This window comes from Mesoplodon mirus (genome assembly GCF_964341445.2).
Source record: "Mesoplodon mirus genome assembly, chromosome: 13".
Taxonomy (NCBI): Eukaryota; Metazoa; Chordata; class Mammalia; order Artiodactyla; family Ziphiidae; genus Mesoplodon; species Mesoplodon mirus.
In genome coordinates, this window is record NC_138989.1 from 89,080,965 (window position 1) to 89,097,020 (window position 16,056).

At 47.9% G+C, this 16,056-nt stretch overlaps 1 protein-coding gene across 3 annotated transcripts in view; it reads right to left on the minus strand.

The window, feature by feature from the left end:
• The window catches only part of SLC66A2 (solute carrier family 66 member 2), a 48,610-nt gene that overhangs the window by 21,002 nt on the left and 11,552 nt on the right, over positions 1–16,056 (minus strand). The window contains exon 4 of one of the 3 annotated variants that reach the window (XM_082641744.1): positions 14,066–14,116. The exons of the other annotated variants lie outside the window; for them this stretch is intronic. Coding sequence (XP_082497870.1) covers positions 14,066–14,116 — 51 coding nt within the window. The remainder of the gene's footprint in view (positions 1–14,065; positions 14,117–16,056) is intronic. 3 annotated transcript variants of the gene reach the window in all.

Here is a 16,056-nt window from a genome sequence, read left to right on the forward strand (position 1 = left end):
GGAGTTTCTATCCAGAGCAACAAGGCAAAAAAAAAAAGAAAAAGAAAAAAGAAATAAAAGGCATCCAGGTGGGAAAGGAAGAAGTAAAACTATCCCTATTTGCAGATGACAGGATCTTATCTATTAAGTATCTAGGAACCCACAAAAATCCATTAGAATGAATAAATGAGTTCAGCAAGGTTGCAGGCTATCAGATCAATATACAAAAGTAAATTGCGGGCTTCCCTGGTGGCACAGTGGTTGAGAGTCTGCCTGCCGGTGCAGGGGACACAGGTTCGTGCCCCGGTCCGGGAAGATCCCACATGCCGCGGAGCGGCTGGGCCCGTGACCCATGGCCTCTGAGCCTGCGCGTCCGGAGCCTGTGCTCCGCAACGGGAGAGGCCACAACAGTGAGAGGCCCGCGTACCGCAAAAAAAAAAAAAAAGTAAATTGCATTTCTACATACTAGCAATGAACAATCAGAAACTGAGATTTAATAAACAATACCATACATGATACGGTAATAAAAAAATATGAAATACTTAGGGATAAATCTGACGATGTGCATGATGGGCACACTGAAAACTACAAAACGTTGCTGAGGGAAATGAAAGCAGACCTAAGTGGAGAGCTACACGGTGTTTCTGCGCTGGCGGTCTCAACACCGCTGTGTCGGGAGTCTCCAAGACCATCCCCAGGTCCGATGATCTTTCAGGAGGACTCACCCAGGTGCCTCCAGAGCCACAGCCGTGATTATTATACCACAAGATATAAAGCAAGATCCACCAAGAGAAGGGCAGATGGGGCGGCGTCTGGAGGACTCCAGGTGTGAGCTCCCAGGAGCCTCTCCTAGGACCGTCCCTCGGATGAGCTGGATTCCTCCAGCATCAGACGATGACCAGGGAAGCTCATTAAGGGCTCGGTGCCCAGAGTTTTTACTGGGGGCGGGTCACGTAGACACCCTCTGCCTAGCACACAGCAAAATCCCAGACTTCCAGAAGGAAAGCAGGTGTCCAGACAGCTGAAGCATAGAAAGCCCCTCTCATCAGTTCTAAGAATGATGGGAAGTATGCCAAACTCCAAGTGCCCAGACATCAGCCAGGGGCCAACTTGGCAAGCAGGCTTTTCTAAGGACAGCAGTCCCAGGCCTGCTGTGTTAACACTTTCTACACAATCATAAAGATGTCAATTCTCCCCAAATTAATCTATAGATTCAAGATAATCCCAATCAAAATCCTACCATGCTTTTTGTAGAAAATGACAATTGATTCTAAAATTCATATAGAAATGCAAAGCATGTAGAACAGAGAACAAAGTTGGAGGACTAAAACTACCTGATTCCAAGACATAGTACCAAAAAGCTACAGCAATTAGGACAGTGTGGTGCTGGCGCAGGAATCAAGAAATAAATATATGCGACAGAGCAGAGTCCAGAAATGAACCCCACACACACAGACAGCTGATTTCTGACAAAGATGCAAAGGTGATTTAGTGGGGAAAAAAGACGGTCTTTGGACATGCATATGCAAAAACAATAAAGTTGGAGCCATACCTCACATTGTGAACAAAAATTAACTGACAGATAATTAGATCACAGATCTAAATGTAAAACCTAAAACTGTAAAACCAGCAGGAAAAACAATAGGGAGAAGCCTTTGTGCCCTTGAGTGTGACAAAGATGCCTTAAACCTGACACTAAAAGTACAACCGATAAAAGAACAAACTGATAAACTGGGCTCCATAAAAATTTAAGACTTCTGCTCGTCAAAAGAAAGCACGAAAAGAATGAAAAGACAAACCACAGACTGGGAGAAACTACTGCAAACCATGTATCTGGTAAAAGGACCTGCATCCAAAACGTTAAAAACTCAAAATTCAATAAGAACAATTTTTATATTGACAGAAGATTTGGATACTTCACCAATGAAGATATAAGGATGACAAACAAGCACATGAAAAGATGCTCAACATCGTTAGCGAAAAGCAAATTAAGACAACAATGAGATGCCACCACATACCTATCTGAATGGCTAAAAATGTTTTTTAAAAGGTCCGTACAAAGTATTGATGAGGATGCAAAGCAACTGGAATTCACACACTGCTGGTGGGAATGCAAAACGATACAGAACTTTGGAAGACAGTGCAACGGTTTCTTAAAAAAGTAAACATACACTTACCATATGATCCAGCCAGTCCACTCCTAGGTATACACCCGAGAGAAAAGAAAGCATATGTTCATATAGAGACCTGTAGGCAAGGGTTCATTCACAGCAGTTTTATTTGTAACAGTCAAAAACTGGAAACGATCCAAATTTCCATCAACCAGTTAATAAACACACAAATTGTACTGCAACCATATAACTCAACAGTGAGAAGGAATGAACTATTGATATACTCTACAACCTGGACAAAGTTTAAAACAATTATGCTGAGTGAAAGAAACCAGACAAAATAGTACACACTGTATAGTTCCAGTTCTGTCAAATTCTAGTAAACGCAAACGAATGTCTAGTGAGAGAAAGCAGATTAGGGCCTGGGGGTGAAGAGGAAAATTTGGGGGCTGACGGTCATGGTCACAGTCCTAATTTGGGTGAAGGCTGTATAATGCCCAGCCTGACCAAAACTGCACCCCAAGTGCGCTCATCATGCGCTGATCAGACCTCAGTAAAGCTGCTAAAAGAAAACGGAGCTGCTTAAACGGGGCGGGAGTTCAGAGGGGCCCAAGGAGCGAGCCACGCGGCAGGGGGACAGGCCCTCCGTCCCGGGAAGCCCGCCCCCACGGCTAAGTGTCCGGAGCTGCACGTGGGGTCGATGAGAACTGGTGCGGTTTCACCTGCCGTCCTGCTTGCACGAGGGAGGGGGTCTGCTTTCCAGTTCAGAGGTTAAGACCGAGGCCCCTCCCAGGTCCCGGACCGACCGTCACTGTCACTCGTGCTCCCTCGGATGCGAGGAAGGGTCCGCGCATCCTCACACGAGGGAACTGCCAGTGTCCGGACCCCACGCGGGCTGCAGCCCCGGCGCAGAGGGCCTCACCGACCCTCTGAGGGGCTCCTCCCACCACAACCCAGCCCTCGGCCACTTCCCACACAGGCTTCGTCCAGGTCACGCAGCCACGAGAGAACAGCTGGAGCCCGTCCACTCCTCTGCCTTCTGGACTCGCAAGAAGTTAAGGAAACCCTCAGGGGATGTGCTCTCGGCACATCCTCAGTGCGATGGTCGAGGACCAGGCAACCCCAGAGGGCGGCGCCCAGAAGGCTCCTGAGGACCTGACTCTTCTAATCACTGGCCGTTACGCAGGGGCCAGGAGAGGAAGCATGGGGGCTGCTGCAGGGAAGACACACGCGTCCCGGGTCACCTCCCGAGACGGCGGGGCCAAGGAAAGCTCCGAGGGACGCTAAATCAGAGAAATCTACAAAACAAGCATCACTTACAGCCCCCGGGAGAGGCCGACAAGCACAAGAGGAGATGCTCAACATCACTAACGGTGAGGGGGACGCACGGCAAAGCCACAGTGAGACATCAGGCCACGGGTACCACGGCGGCGAAAATAAACAAGACAATAAACAGTTCTGGTGAGAATGTGGAGAAAGTGGAAACGTCATACACAGCTGGTGGGGATGTAAAATGGTGCAGCCACTTTGAGAAGCAGTCTGGCAGATCCTCAAATGATTCCACATGGAGTTAGCACATACCCAGCAACTCCACTCCTACGTAAATGCCCAAAAGAACTGAAAACATATGTCTACATGAAGACTTCCAAGGAATATTCACAGCAGGACTATTCACAACAGCCAGAAGGTAGAAACAACCCAAATGTCCATCAGTGGACGAACAGATGAACAAAATGTGGTCCAGCCATGCAATGGAATGTTACTCAGCCTTAAAAGGGAATGATGGGGCTTCCCTGGTGGCGCAGTGGTTGGGGGTCCGCCTACCGATGCAGGGGACACGGGTTCGTGCCCCGGGCCGGGAAGATCCCACATGCCGCGGGGCAGCTGGGCCCGTGAGCCATGACCGCTGGGCCTGCGCGTCCAGAGCCTGTGCTCCGCAACAGGAGAGGCCACAACAGTGAGAGGCCCGCGTACCACAAAAGAAAAAAAAAAAAAAAAAAAAGGGAATGACGTACTGACACATGCTCCAAACTGGATGAATCTTGAAAACATTATGCTCAGTGAAAGAATCCAGACACAAAGGCACATATTGTATTATTCCCTGATGTGAAGTGTCCAAAACGGGCAAAACAGTTTAGTGGTTGCCAGGGCTTGGCGTGAGGAAATTGGAGGTGTGGGGTCTCTTTCTGGGGTGATAGAAATGTTCTGTAATTAGACAGTGGTGATGATTGCACAACATTGTGAATGTACTAAAAAACACTGAATTGTATACTTTCAAATGGTTAAAATGGATTACTTTGTGTAACTTTTATCTCAACTTTAAAAATTTTCAGGGTAAGTTTTATGGTATGTAAACTATATCTTAAAAATAAATTTTAATGTATAATAAAGTTTTTCATATATATGATTTGCTTTTCATAGAGAGATACAGACGTAAATACCCACTTTAGTAAATATATTTTCTAATGCTGAAATTAAAAATAGTTCTTTTAAACTTCAAGTTTTAGGTGCCGTCATCTGAATCCTGGACAACTTAAAATACATTTAGTGACCCATCTACCCATCAACTGTAACTGACGTGTTGCGGTGAATTAAATCAAGCAGTAGGGAGAAAAAAGTAGGAATTATATAAGGAAAAATGTCAGCTGACGATACCACTGGGTAGATATAGAAAGCATGAAATGAAATTTGCAGAGTTTAGTCAGAAAAAGTTAGAGGAACACAGAAGCTGCTTAATAAAAAGTAGATTCCTGATCTGTAATCAGATGTGACCAACCATTTTTTCTACTTCTTTAGAGATTCCTGTGTCAGAAGATTTTCTCATTAATAATTAAAAAAATAAGCTAAGAAAGAAGAGAGGTCTGGATTCCTTTCAGAAAAACTGGTGCTAGCCCAGGCACAGGGGAGGGCGGGCACCCCGACTCCTCCAAAGGAGCCACACCTTCCTCCCCTGGGGCTCCCGGGCCCTGCTGTGCCGGGGTCTGTCAAGTGCAGGTGCAGGCGTGAGCAGACGGTGCTCAGAGCCCAGGAACACGGGCAGGACACCGCCAGGAGGATGCCCGAGGAACCGGAGGTGTTAACATAAACTGCACGCCGTCGCCATTTCCGCAGCGAGCCCCAAACTCAGGCAGGATATGCTTTCTCCCGGGATGTGGTTTCCAGACAAAAAGGCAAGACTTGAAAGCAAGGCACTGAGAGCTGAAGGGAGGCGCCCCGGACTCTGGGGGCCGAGCCGCGTGTCGCCTCAGATGCCTCCAGCTCACCTGTTCCCTACCTGCCTCTAAAGACACCTGGTGGTGACGAGCACATCCCTGAAGCTTCCCAATGACTGAAACGTTACTCGGAAGGTCTGAGGCTTCCCTGGATCCACAAATCCATCCCTGCCTTGTTCAGTCCGATCGCTTCTGGGTTAAGACGTGATTTACCATTTGGAGAATCTGCACCAGGAGACTGTGTCCTAGTGGCAAGAAAGACTGGGTTTCTTATCAGATTGCGTTTTTATGCTCCAAACGAATATGGAAGACATCTGGCCTAAGAGGGTGTACACCGGCCACCGGTGAGAAGAGCAGAGACCCAGGGGAGGTTTCCGAATGCGGCTCCAGACACAAAAGCTGCTGCGCCACGGAGCCGACCTGGGCCGCCGCACTCAGCCTGGTGCTTTCCTTAGCGAGAGAAAAGCAGGAACAGCGCTCAGACACCCCAGGTACCGCCGCACGCAACCTGCAGCCGTGTCCGGGCAGCCCTTCCTGGGCCTCCGCTCCGGCCGGCACACGGGCCCCTCCCCAGGCAGGATCGCGGGTCCTCACCGGGTACCTGCGAGGGACACGCACCAGCCGGCCGGCCCAGGAGCCCCCTGCGCCCCCAGCGACTTGTCTAGAGCGCACGCCCTCCAAGTGGGGCTCCGCTGTATGTAAACTGCACCTCCACGGAGTTGATTTTTAAAAATACACAAACCGCTCACCTATCTCAATGCAACAACTTGGTCCTCTCAAATCGTGAGGTCACATTTCAAAGAGGAAGGAGGCTTCTGGGGACGCTGTGGGCACTGCCCTCTGACCCCGGACGCCTGGGCCTGGCCGGTAGCAGGGCCGATGCCGAGGCCGGTTTGCTGCCACCGGACTCGGCCGTCGGGTCCGCTCCTCGCGTCGCCGTCCAAGGCCACGGAAAACCGGCACAACCGGCACCACCGCCTCCCGGGCCGCCAGGGGGGCCCGGACCCGTCCCGCCCACAACCCGGGGCCCGCCCCTCCCATTAAAGCCGAGACCCTATTCACCACTGGCAGTTACGGCTCCGCAGCAACTGACGCTCAATCCTGGCCTGGCGGCCCGCGCGCGCCCCCGTGCGACCTGCTCCCGGGAAGACACGAGTGACCGCCGGAGGGCCCCGTGCGCTCCAGCCCCCGCCCCATGGGGAGAGCGCGCGAGCCCCGGGGCGGGAACACCACCAAGGGGGCTCCCCACGCTCCCCACTCCCGGGGGCAAGACCACCCTCGGGACGGCCCCGTTCTCAGAAGACCCTCCCGTGCCAACTTTCCATCCCTTCAAAGCCCTGGTTCAAACTGAAACGCGGCTCTTAACCCCACTGCGGGCTCATTCACCTGCTTATATGACTCTGAAGGGCCCGCTGGGTCCTGGGACACAGCCCTGACCTCCGAGCCCACGTCCAGGGCTCACCCTCCAGCAAAGAAAGAGGGTGTGCCAGCCCCCATGGGAGCACAGGGCCATCTGAGAAAGCCCAGGGCACGGTCCGGCTGGGTTCCAGGTAGGGGCTGACCTGGAGGGAAGCGCACCCAGGTGCGGACCCTTCCTGGCCCCCAGCTTCACTTTATCCAAATGACCAGGGACGACACAGGACTCAGCGAGGGTAGCCAGCGATCTGGTGCACGAGTATAAATGTCCTCTCAGCCTACAGAGCCTGGTTCACGTTTCGAACCCACCTTTCATCCCGTATGCCCCCAACACCACCCTCGCCCAAAGCAGGCAGGCCATGGCCCAGAGACTCAGAGACCCAGCCGAAAGCCCCACCGACCCCCTAGCTGGGCAGGACTGACCACTGAGAGGGGACACGCCCCTCATTCAAAAGTGCTACCTGGGAGGTGAGCTCATCACGTCCCAAGGCGGCCCCGGGCAGGGTGAGCCTCCCCGTGGGAGCTGGTTGGTCGGCCTTCCTGGCTCCTGGCTGCAGGAGGCTTTTCGTCGTGTCCCGTCACACCTCCAGGCCCCACTGCTAGCTTCTGCTCGGACAACGAGGGAGGCCAGAGGCTGACGGCCTGTGCTCCCTGCTCTGCCACTCTGCCCAGCGAGCTGGTCACTGGCTGACCAAACCAGCTCTGTGCTGAACCACAGCACCCACATGGCTGTACCCAGCTGAACTAGCACCAGAAAGGCCCTGACCCAGGCAGCCTGGGATAAATCGTTTTCCCCAAATCAAAATAGCAGCTTCACTTTAAAAGTGAAGTTTTAAGGCTACTTCTCAAAACATAAGGGAGGACATGGCCTTCCGGTAAGGTGAACCTTCCAGAACGCCCACTTGACAGTAAACCCCCAGAGAATGCTCAAGTTCCCTGAGTTCACCCATAAGTAAATGAAAACAGAAAAGCTAGTGAGTGCCCTCCTGGCCTGAAACATCCTCTGTAATTCGGCCAGCAGGGCTTCAGTGGGGTGAAAAGCAGCCGAGGGGGTGGGCACGTCCAGGACAGGGGTGGTGTGAGTCTCTGGAACGGAGAGGCGTCTATTTGGGAAAAGAGCCTGGACATGGCCTGCTTCCTGCCTGCCCCAACCCCGAGTGTGATGACAGCATGACCCCAGGCGGGGGCAGCCCAGATGGGCCCCTCCCGGCAGCCCCCAGGAGCAGCAGGCACAGAACACCCCTCCTGCCTCAGTGCACTCATGGGGCGGAGGTCCCACGACTGGAGGGGAAGCCGGGAATACCACGGGCCACAACCCCCAGTGCCTGCACTTCGAACACTGCGGTCACCCCACCAAGGGCCACCGCTGCCCAGCCTCCAGCTGCAGAGCAAGGGTTTAGAGGGTCTGCCCTGGAAGTGGAGGGGTGAGAACAGAGCGCTCCACAGCTCCCCCCAGAGGGGTACCTTGCTTGGAACAGGTTCAAGCCTAAGGCACAGACAAAAACAATAGGTAACCTGCTGGAGGGGCAACTGAGGGGAAGCTGGCGGTTTATCAGAGAGAGACAGCAAGAGCGGCCCTCCTGGACACAGCAACTGTCAAAGGCTGGCCTCAGGCCACCCCTGCCTGACTTTACTGGATCAGACCTTAGAGCGCTGCATGGCCTAGGCCCTTATCAAAACCAGCAGAGCAACCAGTTGTTAATCAGTGGTGGCAGACCCGAGAGAAGCTTAACAGGGGGGCCAAGGAGAGTCAAGGACAGCTTGTCCACAGCCAGCCTGGCGGGGGAGTGGGGAGAGAGATTCTAAGAGGGCAGCCATCAAGCCAGGTCACTAAACACACAGACACGCAAAGAAGCCCCCCAACCAGGGTGGGGTCAGTATCCAGAGGTGCTACAATATTTTACCTAAAATAGCCAGTTTTCAACAAACTATGTATGGAAAGTTGCTCACACACAGAAGAAGAAGAAAGAAAAGAAAAAGAAGGAAACATTGCTTTTGAAGGGACGGAACTATTGGACTTAGCAGAAAAGACTTCAAAGCCGCCATTACAAGTATGTCTAAAGAACATAAAGCATTAAAGGAACGGGGCTTCCCCGGGGGCGCAGTGGTTGGGAGTCCGCCTGCCGATGCGGGCGACACGGGTTCGTGCCCCGGTCCAGGAAGATCCCACATGCCGCGGAGCGCCTGGGCCCGTGAGCCATGGCCGCTGAGCCTGCGCGTCCGGAGCCTGTGCTCCGCAACGGGAGAGGCCACAACAGTGAGACCCTCGCGTACTGCAAAAAAATAAAAAAAAAAGAATTAAAGGAAGTATACTGACAATGTCTCATCAAACAGAGAATATCAATAAAGAGGTAGAAATCATTAAAAAGAGCCAAATGAAAATTCTGGAGTTGCAAAGTCCAGTAACTGAGGTAAAAAAAAATGCACAATAGGGGCTCAACAACAGAACTGAGCTGGCAGAAGATTCAGCAAACTTGAACACAGATCAATAAAGATTATGCATCTGAAGAACAATGAGAAAATAGAATTCAGAAAATTGAACAGAGCCTCAGAGACACACAGAACAATAGTCAGTGCACCAGCATGTGTGTCTCCTCTGAAGAGAGGAGAAAGGAGAGGAAAACAGCCTAAGAAATAATGACCAAAACCTTCCCAGATTTGATGAAAATATCAGTCTACATACCCAAGAAGCTTAACAAGTTCCAGAAAGGATAAGTACAAAGAGAACTACACCCTCACTGAATACCATAGTCTAAATGCTGAATGCTAAAGAAAAAGACAGACTCTTGAAATCAGCAAGAGAGGGAATTCCCTGGCGGTCCAGAGGGTAGAATTCCATGCTTTCACTGCCAAGGGCCTGGGTTCAATCCCTGGCCAGGGAACTAAGATCCCGCAAGCCGAGTGGCACAGCCAAAAAATTAAAAAAAGAAGAAAGAAATCAGGGACTTCCCTGGTGGTGCAGTGGTTAAGCATCGCCTGCCAATGCAGGGGACAAGGGTTCGATCCCTGGTCTGGGAAGGTCCCGCATGCCGCAGAGCAACTCAGCCTGTGCACCACAACTACTGAGCCCGCGCTCTAGAACCCTCGAGCCACAACTACTGAAGCCCTCATGCCTAGAGCCCGTGCTCTGCATCAAGAGAAGACACCACAATGAGAAGCCCGCATACCACAACTAAGAGTAGCCCCTGCTCACCGCAACTAGAGATAGCCTGTGTACACCAACGAAGACCCAATGCAGCCAAAAATTTTAAAAATAAATTAACTTTAAAAAAAAAAGAAAGAAATCAGCAAGAGATCATAAGTAACATATTCGAAATGCAGCAAAGAAACTGTCAACCAAAATTCTTACATCCAGCAAAACTTTATTTTTTTATCCTGGCTGAACAGCTTGTGGGATCTTAGTTCCCCAACCAGGGACTGAACCTGGGCCCTGGGCCCTCAACAACAAGATCGTGGAGTCCTAACCACTGGACCACAAGGGAATTCCTGCAAAAAAAATTTTTTTAAAACAAGGGCAAAATAGAGACATTTCCAGATAAAAAAGAACTGGGAGAATTTCTTGTTAGCAGACCCATCTTACAGGGAGTACAAAAAATAAGTTCTTCATGATGAAAGCAAGAGACATCAGGCAATAATTATAATCCACTTGAGAAAAACAAAAAGTATAGGTAAAGGTAATTATGTAGGTAATTATAAAAGACAGTATACGTGCGTAGTTCTTCTCCTTTCCTCTCTTAACTGATTAAATAATTAAGTTAGTATAAGTCTGAAGTAGATTCTGGTAAGATGCATATCATAAGCCTTAGAGCAACCACCAAGAAAATAACATAATATAATATAATGTGATATAATGTAGTATACACACACACACACACATACATATATATGTGTGTCTATATATATATTTAAGGCTCATTAAAGGAATTTAAATATTACACTAGAAAATGTTCACTTAATACAAAAGAAAGCAGTAAAGAAGGAACAGTTGGGGGTTAGGGTAGACATGAGGATAGAAAACAGAAACTGAAATGGCAGGTGTGAATCCAAACATATCACAATAACGTTAAATGTGAATGACTTAAACAATCCAATCAAAGGGCAGAATTGCCAGAATGAGTTTTTTTTAAACGATCCACTATATGCTGTCTACAGGAGACATACTTTAGATTAAAAGATACAAAGAAGTCAAAAGTAAAGTGGAAAAGATATACCATACAAAAAGCAATCATAGGAGATCTTCAGTAGCTACACTACTATCAGAAAAAAATTGACTTTAAAACAAAAATTACTAGAAATGAAGGAAAATTTTATAATGATAAAAGGGCCAATCTATCAGTATGATAAAACTATAAACATATGCACCTAACAGCAGTGCCCCAAAATATAAAAAGCAAAAACTGACAGAAGTGCAAAGAGAAACAAATAATCTAAAGGTAGTTGAAGATTTCAATACACACTTTTAGTAATGGACATAACAACTAGACAGAGGAAAAAGGGAAGAGGAGACCTGACCACACTACAAACCTAACAGACACCCCTCCACCGCCACCTGACAACAGCAGAATATACATCATCCTGAAGTGCACATGGAACGTTCTCTAAGAGAGACCATCAGCCAGGCCATCAAACAAGCCTCAATTTTAAATGACTGGAATAGGGACTTCCTTGGTGGTGCAGTGGTTAAGTATCCACCTGCCAATGCAGGGGACACAGGTTCGATCCCTGGTCCAGGAAGATCCCACATGCTGCGGAGCAACTAAGCCCATGCGCCACAACTACTGAGCCCATGCTCTAGAGCCTGCAAGCCACAACTACTGAGCCCACGTGCCACAACTACTGAAGCCCACGTGTCTAGAGCCTGTGCCTCGCAACAAGAGAAGCCACTGCAATGAGAAGCCCATGTGCCACAACAAAGAGTAGCCCATGCTTGCCCCAACTAGAGAAAGCCCGCAAGCAGCAACGAAGACCCAATGCGGCCAAAAATAAATAAATAAATACATTAATTTTTTAAAAATATAAAATAAAATGACTGGAATAATACAAAATATGTTCTCCAACTACAATGGAATTAAATTAAAAATCAATAACAGAAGGAAATTTGGGGGATTCACAAATATGTGGAAATTAAACAACAAACTCAAAAATAACAAATGAGTCAAAGAAGAAATCCTGAAGGAAATTTAAAAATATTTTAAGACCAATGCAAACAAAAACACAACATACCAAAACTTATAGGATGCAGCTAATGCATTCCTTACAAGGAAATTATGGCTGTAAATGCTATATTTAAAAAGAAGATCAACTATACTATATGGCTGTAATTATGGCATAATTAAAATTTTGGCTGTAAATGCTATATTTAAAAAGAAGATCAATTTAAAAAAAGAAGAAATATCTCAAATCAGTAAATTAATTCTATCTTAAACTTAAAAAACAGAAAGCAAACTAAACCCAAAATAAGCAGAAGGAAAGAAATAATAAATACTAAAGTGGAAATAAATAGGGACTAGAAAAACAACAGAGAAAAATCAACAAAACCAAAAGTTGGCTCTTTGGGGGAAAAAATCCAATTAAATGGACAAACCTTGAGCTGGAAGAACCAAAACAAGAAGGAGAGAGAAAGGGAGGAGAGTCAAATTACTAAAGTCAAGAATTAAAGAAAGATCATTACCACCAACTTTACAGAAATCAAAAAGATTATAAGGGAATACCAAGAACAATTATATGCCAACAAATTAAATGGACAAATTCCAAGAAAGAATTTCTATTGAAACTAACTCAGGAAGAAATAGAAAATCAGAATAGATCTATAACAAGTAAAAGACTGAATTAGTACTTTTAAAACTTCCCACAAAACGCCCAGGCCCAGAGAGTTTCACTGGATAATTGTACCAAACATTTAAAAGAATTGGTGAACTTGCAACAAGCAGTAAACAAGCCCCATAGGTCTAATGCACAGTATAGTGAATATAGATAACAACATTGTATTATAATCATCAAACTTGCTAAGAGACTAAAAGTAATTATTCCAACTACTAAAAAAAAAGATAATTATGTAACATGATAGAGGTGCTCATTATCACTACATGGCTATCATATCACAGTATATAAATGTATCAAATTAACATGTACACATTTAACTTACATAATGTTATATGTCAAATATATTTCAATTAAAACATTTTAATTAATAAGGAATTGATAGCAGTCCTTCACAAAGTCTTAAAATTAAAAAAAATAGAAGAGGAAGGAACACTTCCCATTCCCAACTTACTTTATAAAGCCAGTTCTATCCTGATACTAAAACCAGTCATCACAAGAAGAAAAAAAAAGACCAATACTTCTTATGAATATGGACACAAAAATCCTCAACCTAATACTAGCAAACAGAATCTAGCAACTTATAAAAAGGATTATACATCATGATCAGATGACATTTATCCCGAGAATGCAAGGTTGGTTCAGCATACAAAAATCCATCCATGTAATACACTGTAATAGCAGAATAAAGGACAAAACCACATGATCATCCCAACGGACACAAAAAGCATTTGACAAACTTAAATATCCTTTCATGATGAAAAAACTCAACAAACTCAGAATAGAAGGGCACTTGCTTAACCTAACAAAGGGCATCTCTGTAAAATCCACAGCTAACATCATGCCTAATGGTCAAGGACTAAATGCCCTCTCATTACAATCGGGAACAAGACAAGCACATGTACTCTCCCACTTCTGGCCAGGGTTATTAGGCAAGAAAGAGAAATGAAAAGCATCCAGATTGGAGAAGAAGGAGTAAGACTATCTCTATCTGCGGATGACATCATCTTGCATATAGAAAAGCCTCAAATATCCACTAAAAAACTATTAGAATAAATGAGTTCTGCAAAGTTGCAGGACACAAGATCCATATGTGAAAATCAATTTTATTTCTACAAAGTAACAATGAGCAAACCAAAGTGAAATCAAGAAAACAATTCCATTTACCATAGAATCAAAAAGAATAAACTACTTTGGAATAAATTTAACAAAAGAATTCCAAAACTTGTGTTCTGATCATTTCTCTTTCTTTCTACCTCTCCGTGCCCCTCCCTCCCTCTCCCCCCGACACACACAGAAAATGGGCAGGTTTCTAGGAGCTACTTCATGCTTGAAAACAGCAGGTGTGGTTGGTTAGCTGGCTGGAGCCTTGGCCACACTGGGTGGATGATGTGCATGCAAGGTGAGGATGTGGCACAGATGCGAGCAGAGACAGAGAGGGACCGAGCTGCAGAGGAGGAAGCTCATGCAGTGTGGTATCTTCCCAGATGTGACCGCCTGGGGGGGCTCATGCAGCGTGGTACCTACCCAGATATGACCGCCTGGGGCGGGCTCTGGCTTCATCTTTATTATCTGCAGCTACATTTAAAGACAGAGAGAGAGAAAACAGGAAGGAAGAGGAGACAAAAACAGACTGGTTTTAACACTGGTAAGTCCTTGTTGTATTTCTTTAAAAAAAAACAACAACAATGGAACAGGAAGACAGCAAGCTTTTGGTTTCGTGCATTAGGAAATCCACTTTCTGAACCATTTTTCTCCAGACCTACCCTCCTCCAAATAAGTGCTTGGGACAGAGGGAAGAAAATGAAAAGCCACCTCATTTTCACTTAATTTCTAAGGTCAGAGGTGCCGACAGAGATACAGCGGACCCTGCCTCTACTGTCCCCTGGGAACTCATCTGTACACAAGCCCTGGTTGCAAGATAGTTGTCTCCGGGTCCAAACTCTCCGGAAGGTTGCTCAATAGGGCTGTTTTCAGAGGACACGCAGCAGGACTCCCGCCGTACACGGAGAGCTAGCTCAGCACGTGAACTTGACCTCCCTCGGACATCACACCCAGTCAGGGAGCAGGTCTGGCAGCCGTCCCGCTGTGGCCCAGGAAGCAGTACCTGACCCAGTGTGCGACAATTCGATGGCCAGGTACCTTGCCCCCCCGAGCGCCCCACCCCACCTGAGACCTCCCTAGTCTGGGCCACCCCAGGACAATGACTGACTGACCTACCGACCAGAGGCCCTGAAGACAGGGCACCTCCAGCTGTGTTCCACCTGCAGGTGGGGTCTGGGATGGACAGTAGTTAAAGAGGAGAGTCACTGAGGTCAGAGAGCAGAGGCAGGATCAAAGGTCGTGTGTCACCTGCCCCAGGCCATGTACACTCTACCCCAAAATGGAAATTTTGCAAGTAATCAGCTAAAAGCAAATACCAGACTTGCTGCCTAGACCCGGGAGGAGCTGGGGGGTCGGGGCAGGGGGAGTGGTTTATAAATCAACACAAACGGCGGTCTCCTCTCCTCACCCCACCTCTCTCCCCAACACCCCCTGCTCCTGGACCTTCTGGGTTCTGACTCCCCAGAGTTGGTCAGATTCTCTCAGCTTTTTGCTTCTATTTCTTTGATTCAGACCAATTTCACCATTCACGGGCAGCTCCTCTACAGATCAAAATCCCGAAAGAGGGAAGGAGGAGAGAGGAGGGAGGCTGCGGGAGAGAGCGCTCAGCTCAGCTCCTTGTGCGCTTCAGACACGGTTTCCCTTCTCCTCTCCAGGCTTGATCACACGGAGCTGACAAGCAGAGCTTCGCACATGCAGAACCGCCGGGCACGGCTGGGAGACGCACAGGAGTGCGCTGGTGCAGAGCTGGGGGTCGGCAAGCAGAGGGCTGGGTAAGTTGGGGGGGAAGGTCACATCCCTGGGTGCTGCGCCAAGCCACCTGAGGTTCCTTGGCTGGAAAGCAACATGATCAGATCTACGTTTTAGAAAAGACACCTTTGCATAGGACAGATGGAGGAAAGCGGGCTCTGAAGCTGAGAGACGCTAGAAATGTTTTCAACCATCACGTGCTGCCACAGGGCTGTGCTGAGGACACGCTCCAGGTCAGGCACGAAGGTTCCAAAACAACCGCACTGGGACCTCCCTGGGGGTCCAGTGGTAAAGAATCCGCCTGACAGTGCAGGGGACACGGGTTCAATCCCTGGTCAGGGAACTAAGATCCCACATGCCACAGGGCAACTAAGCCCACGTGCCACAACTGGAGAGCCTGCGTGATGCAAACTACAGAGCCCATAAGCCCTGGAGCCTGTGCGTCACAACTAGAGAAGAGAAAACCCGCACGCCACAACTAGAGAGAAGCCCGCACACTGCAACGAAAGATCCCGCGTGCCTCAACGAAGATCCTGTGTGCCGCAACTGAGACCCGACGCAGCCAAAAATAAATAAATAATAACTGAATCTTTAAAAAAACACACTGTCCTCAGAACCTCCCCTCCCCCACCAGGAGGTGGGTCTTTGCCCCCTTGGCTATATGG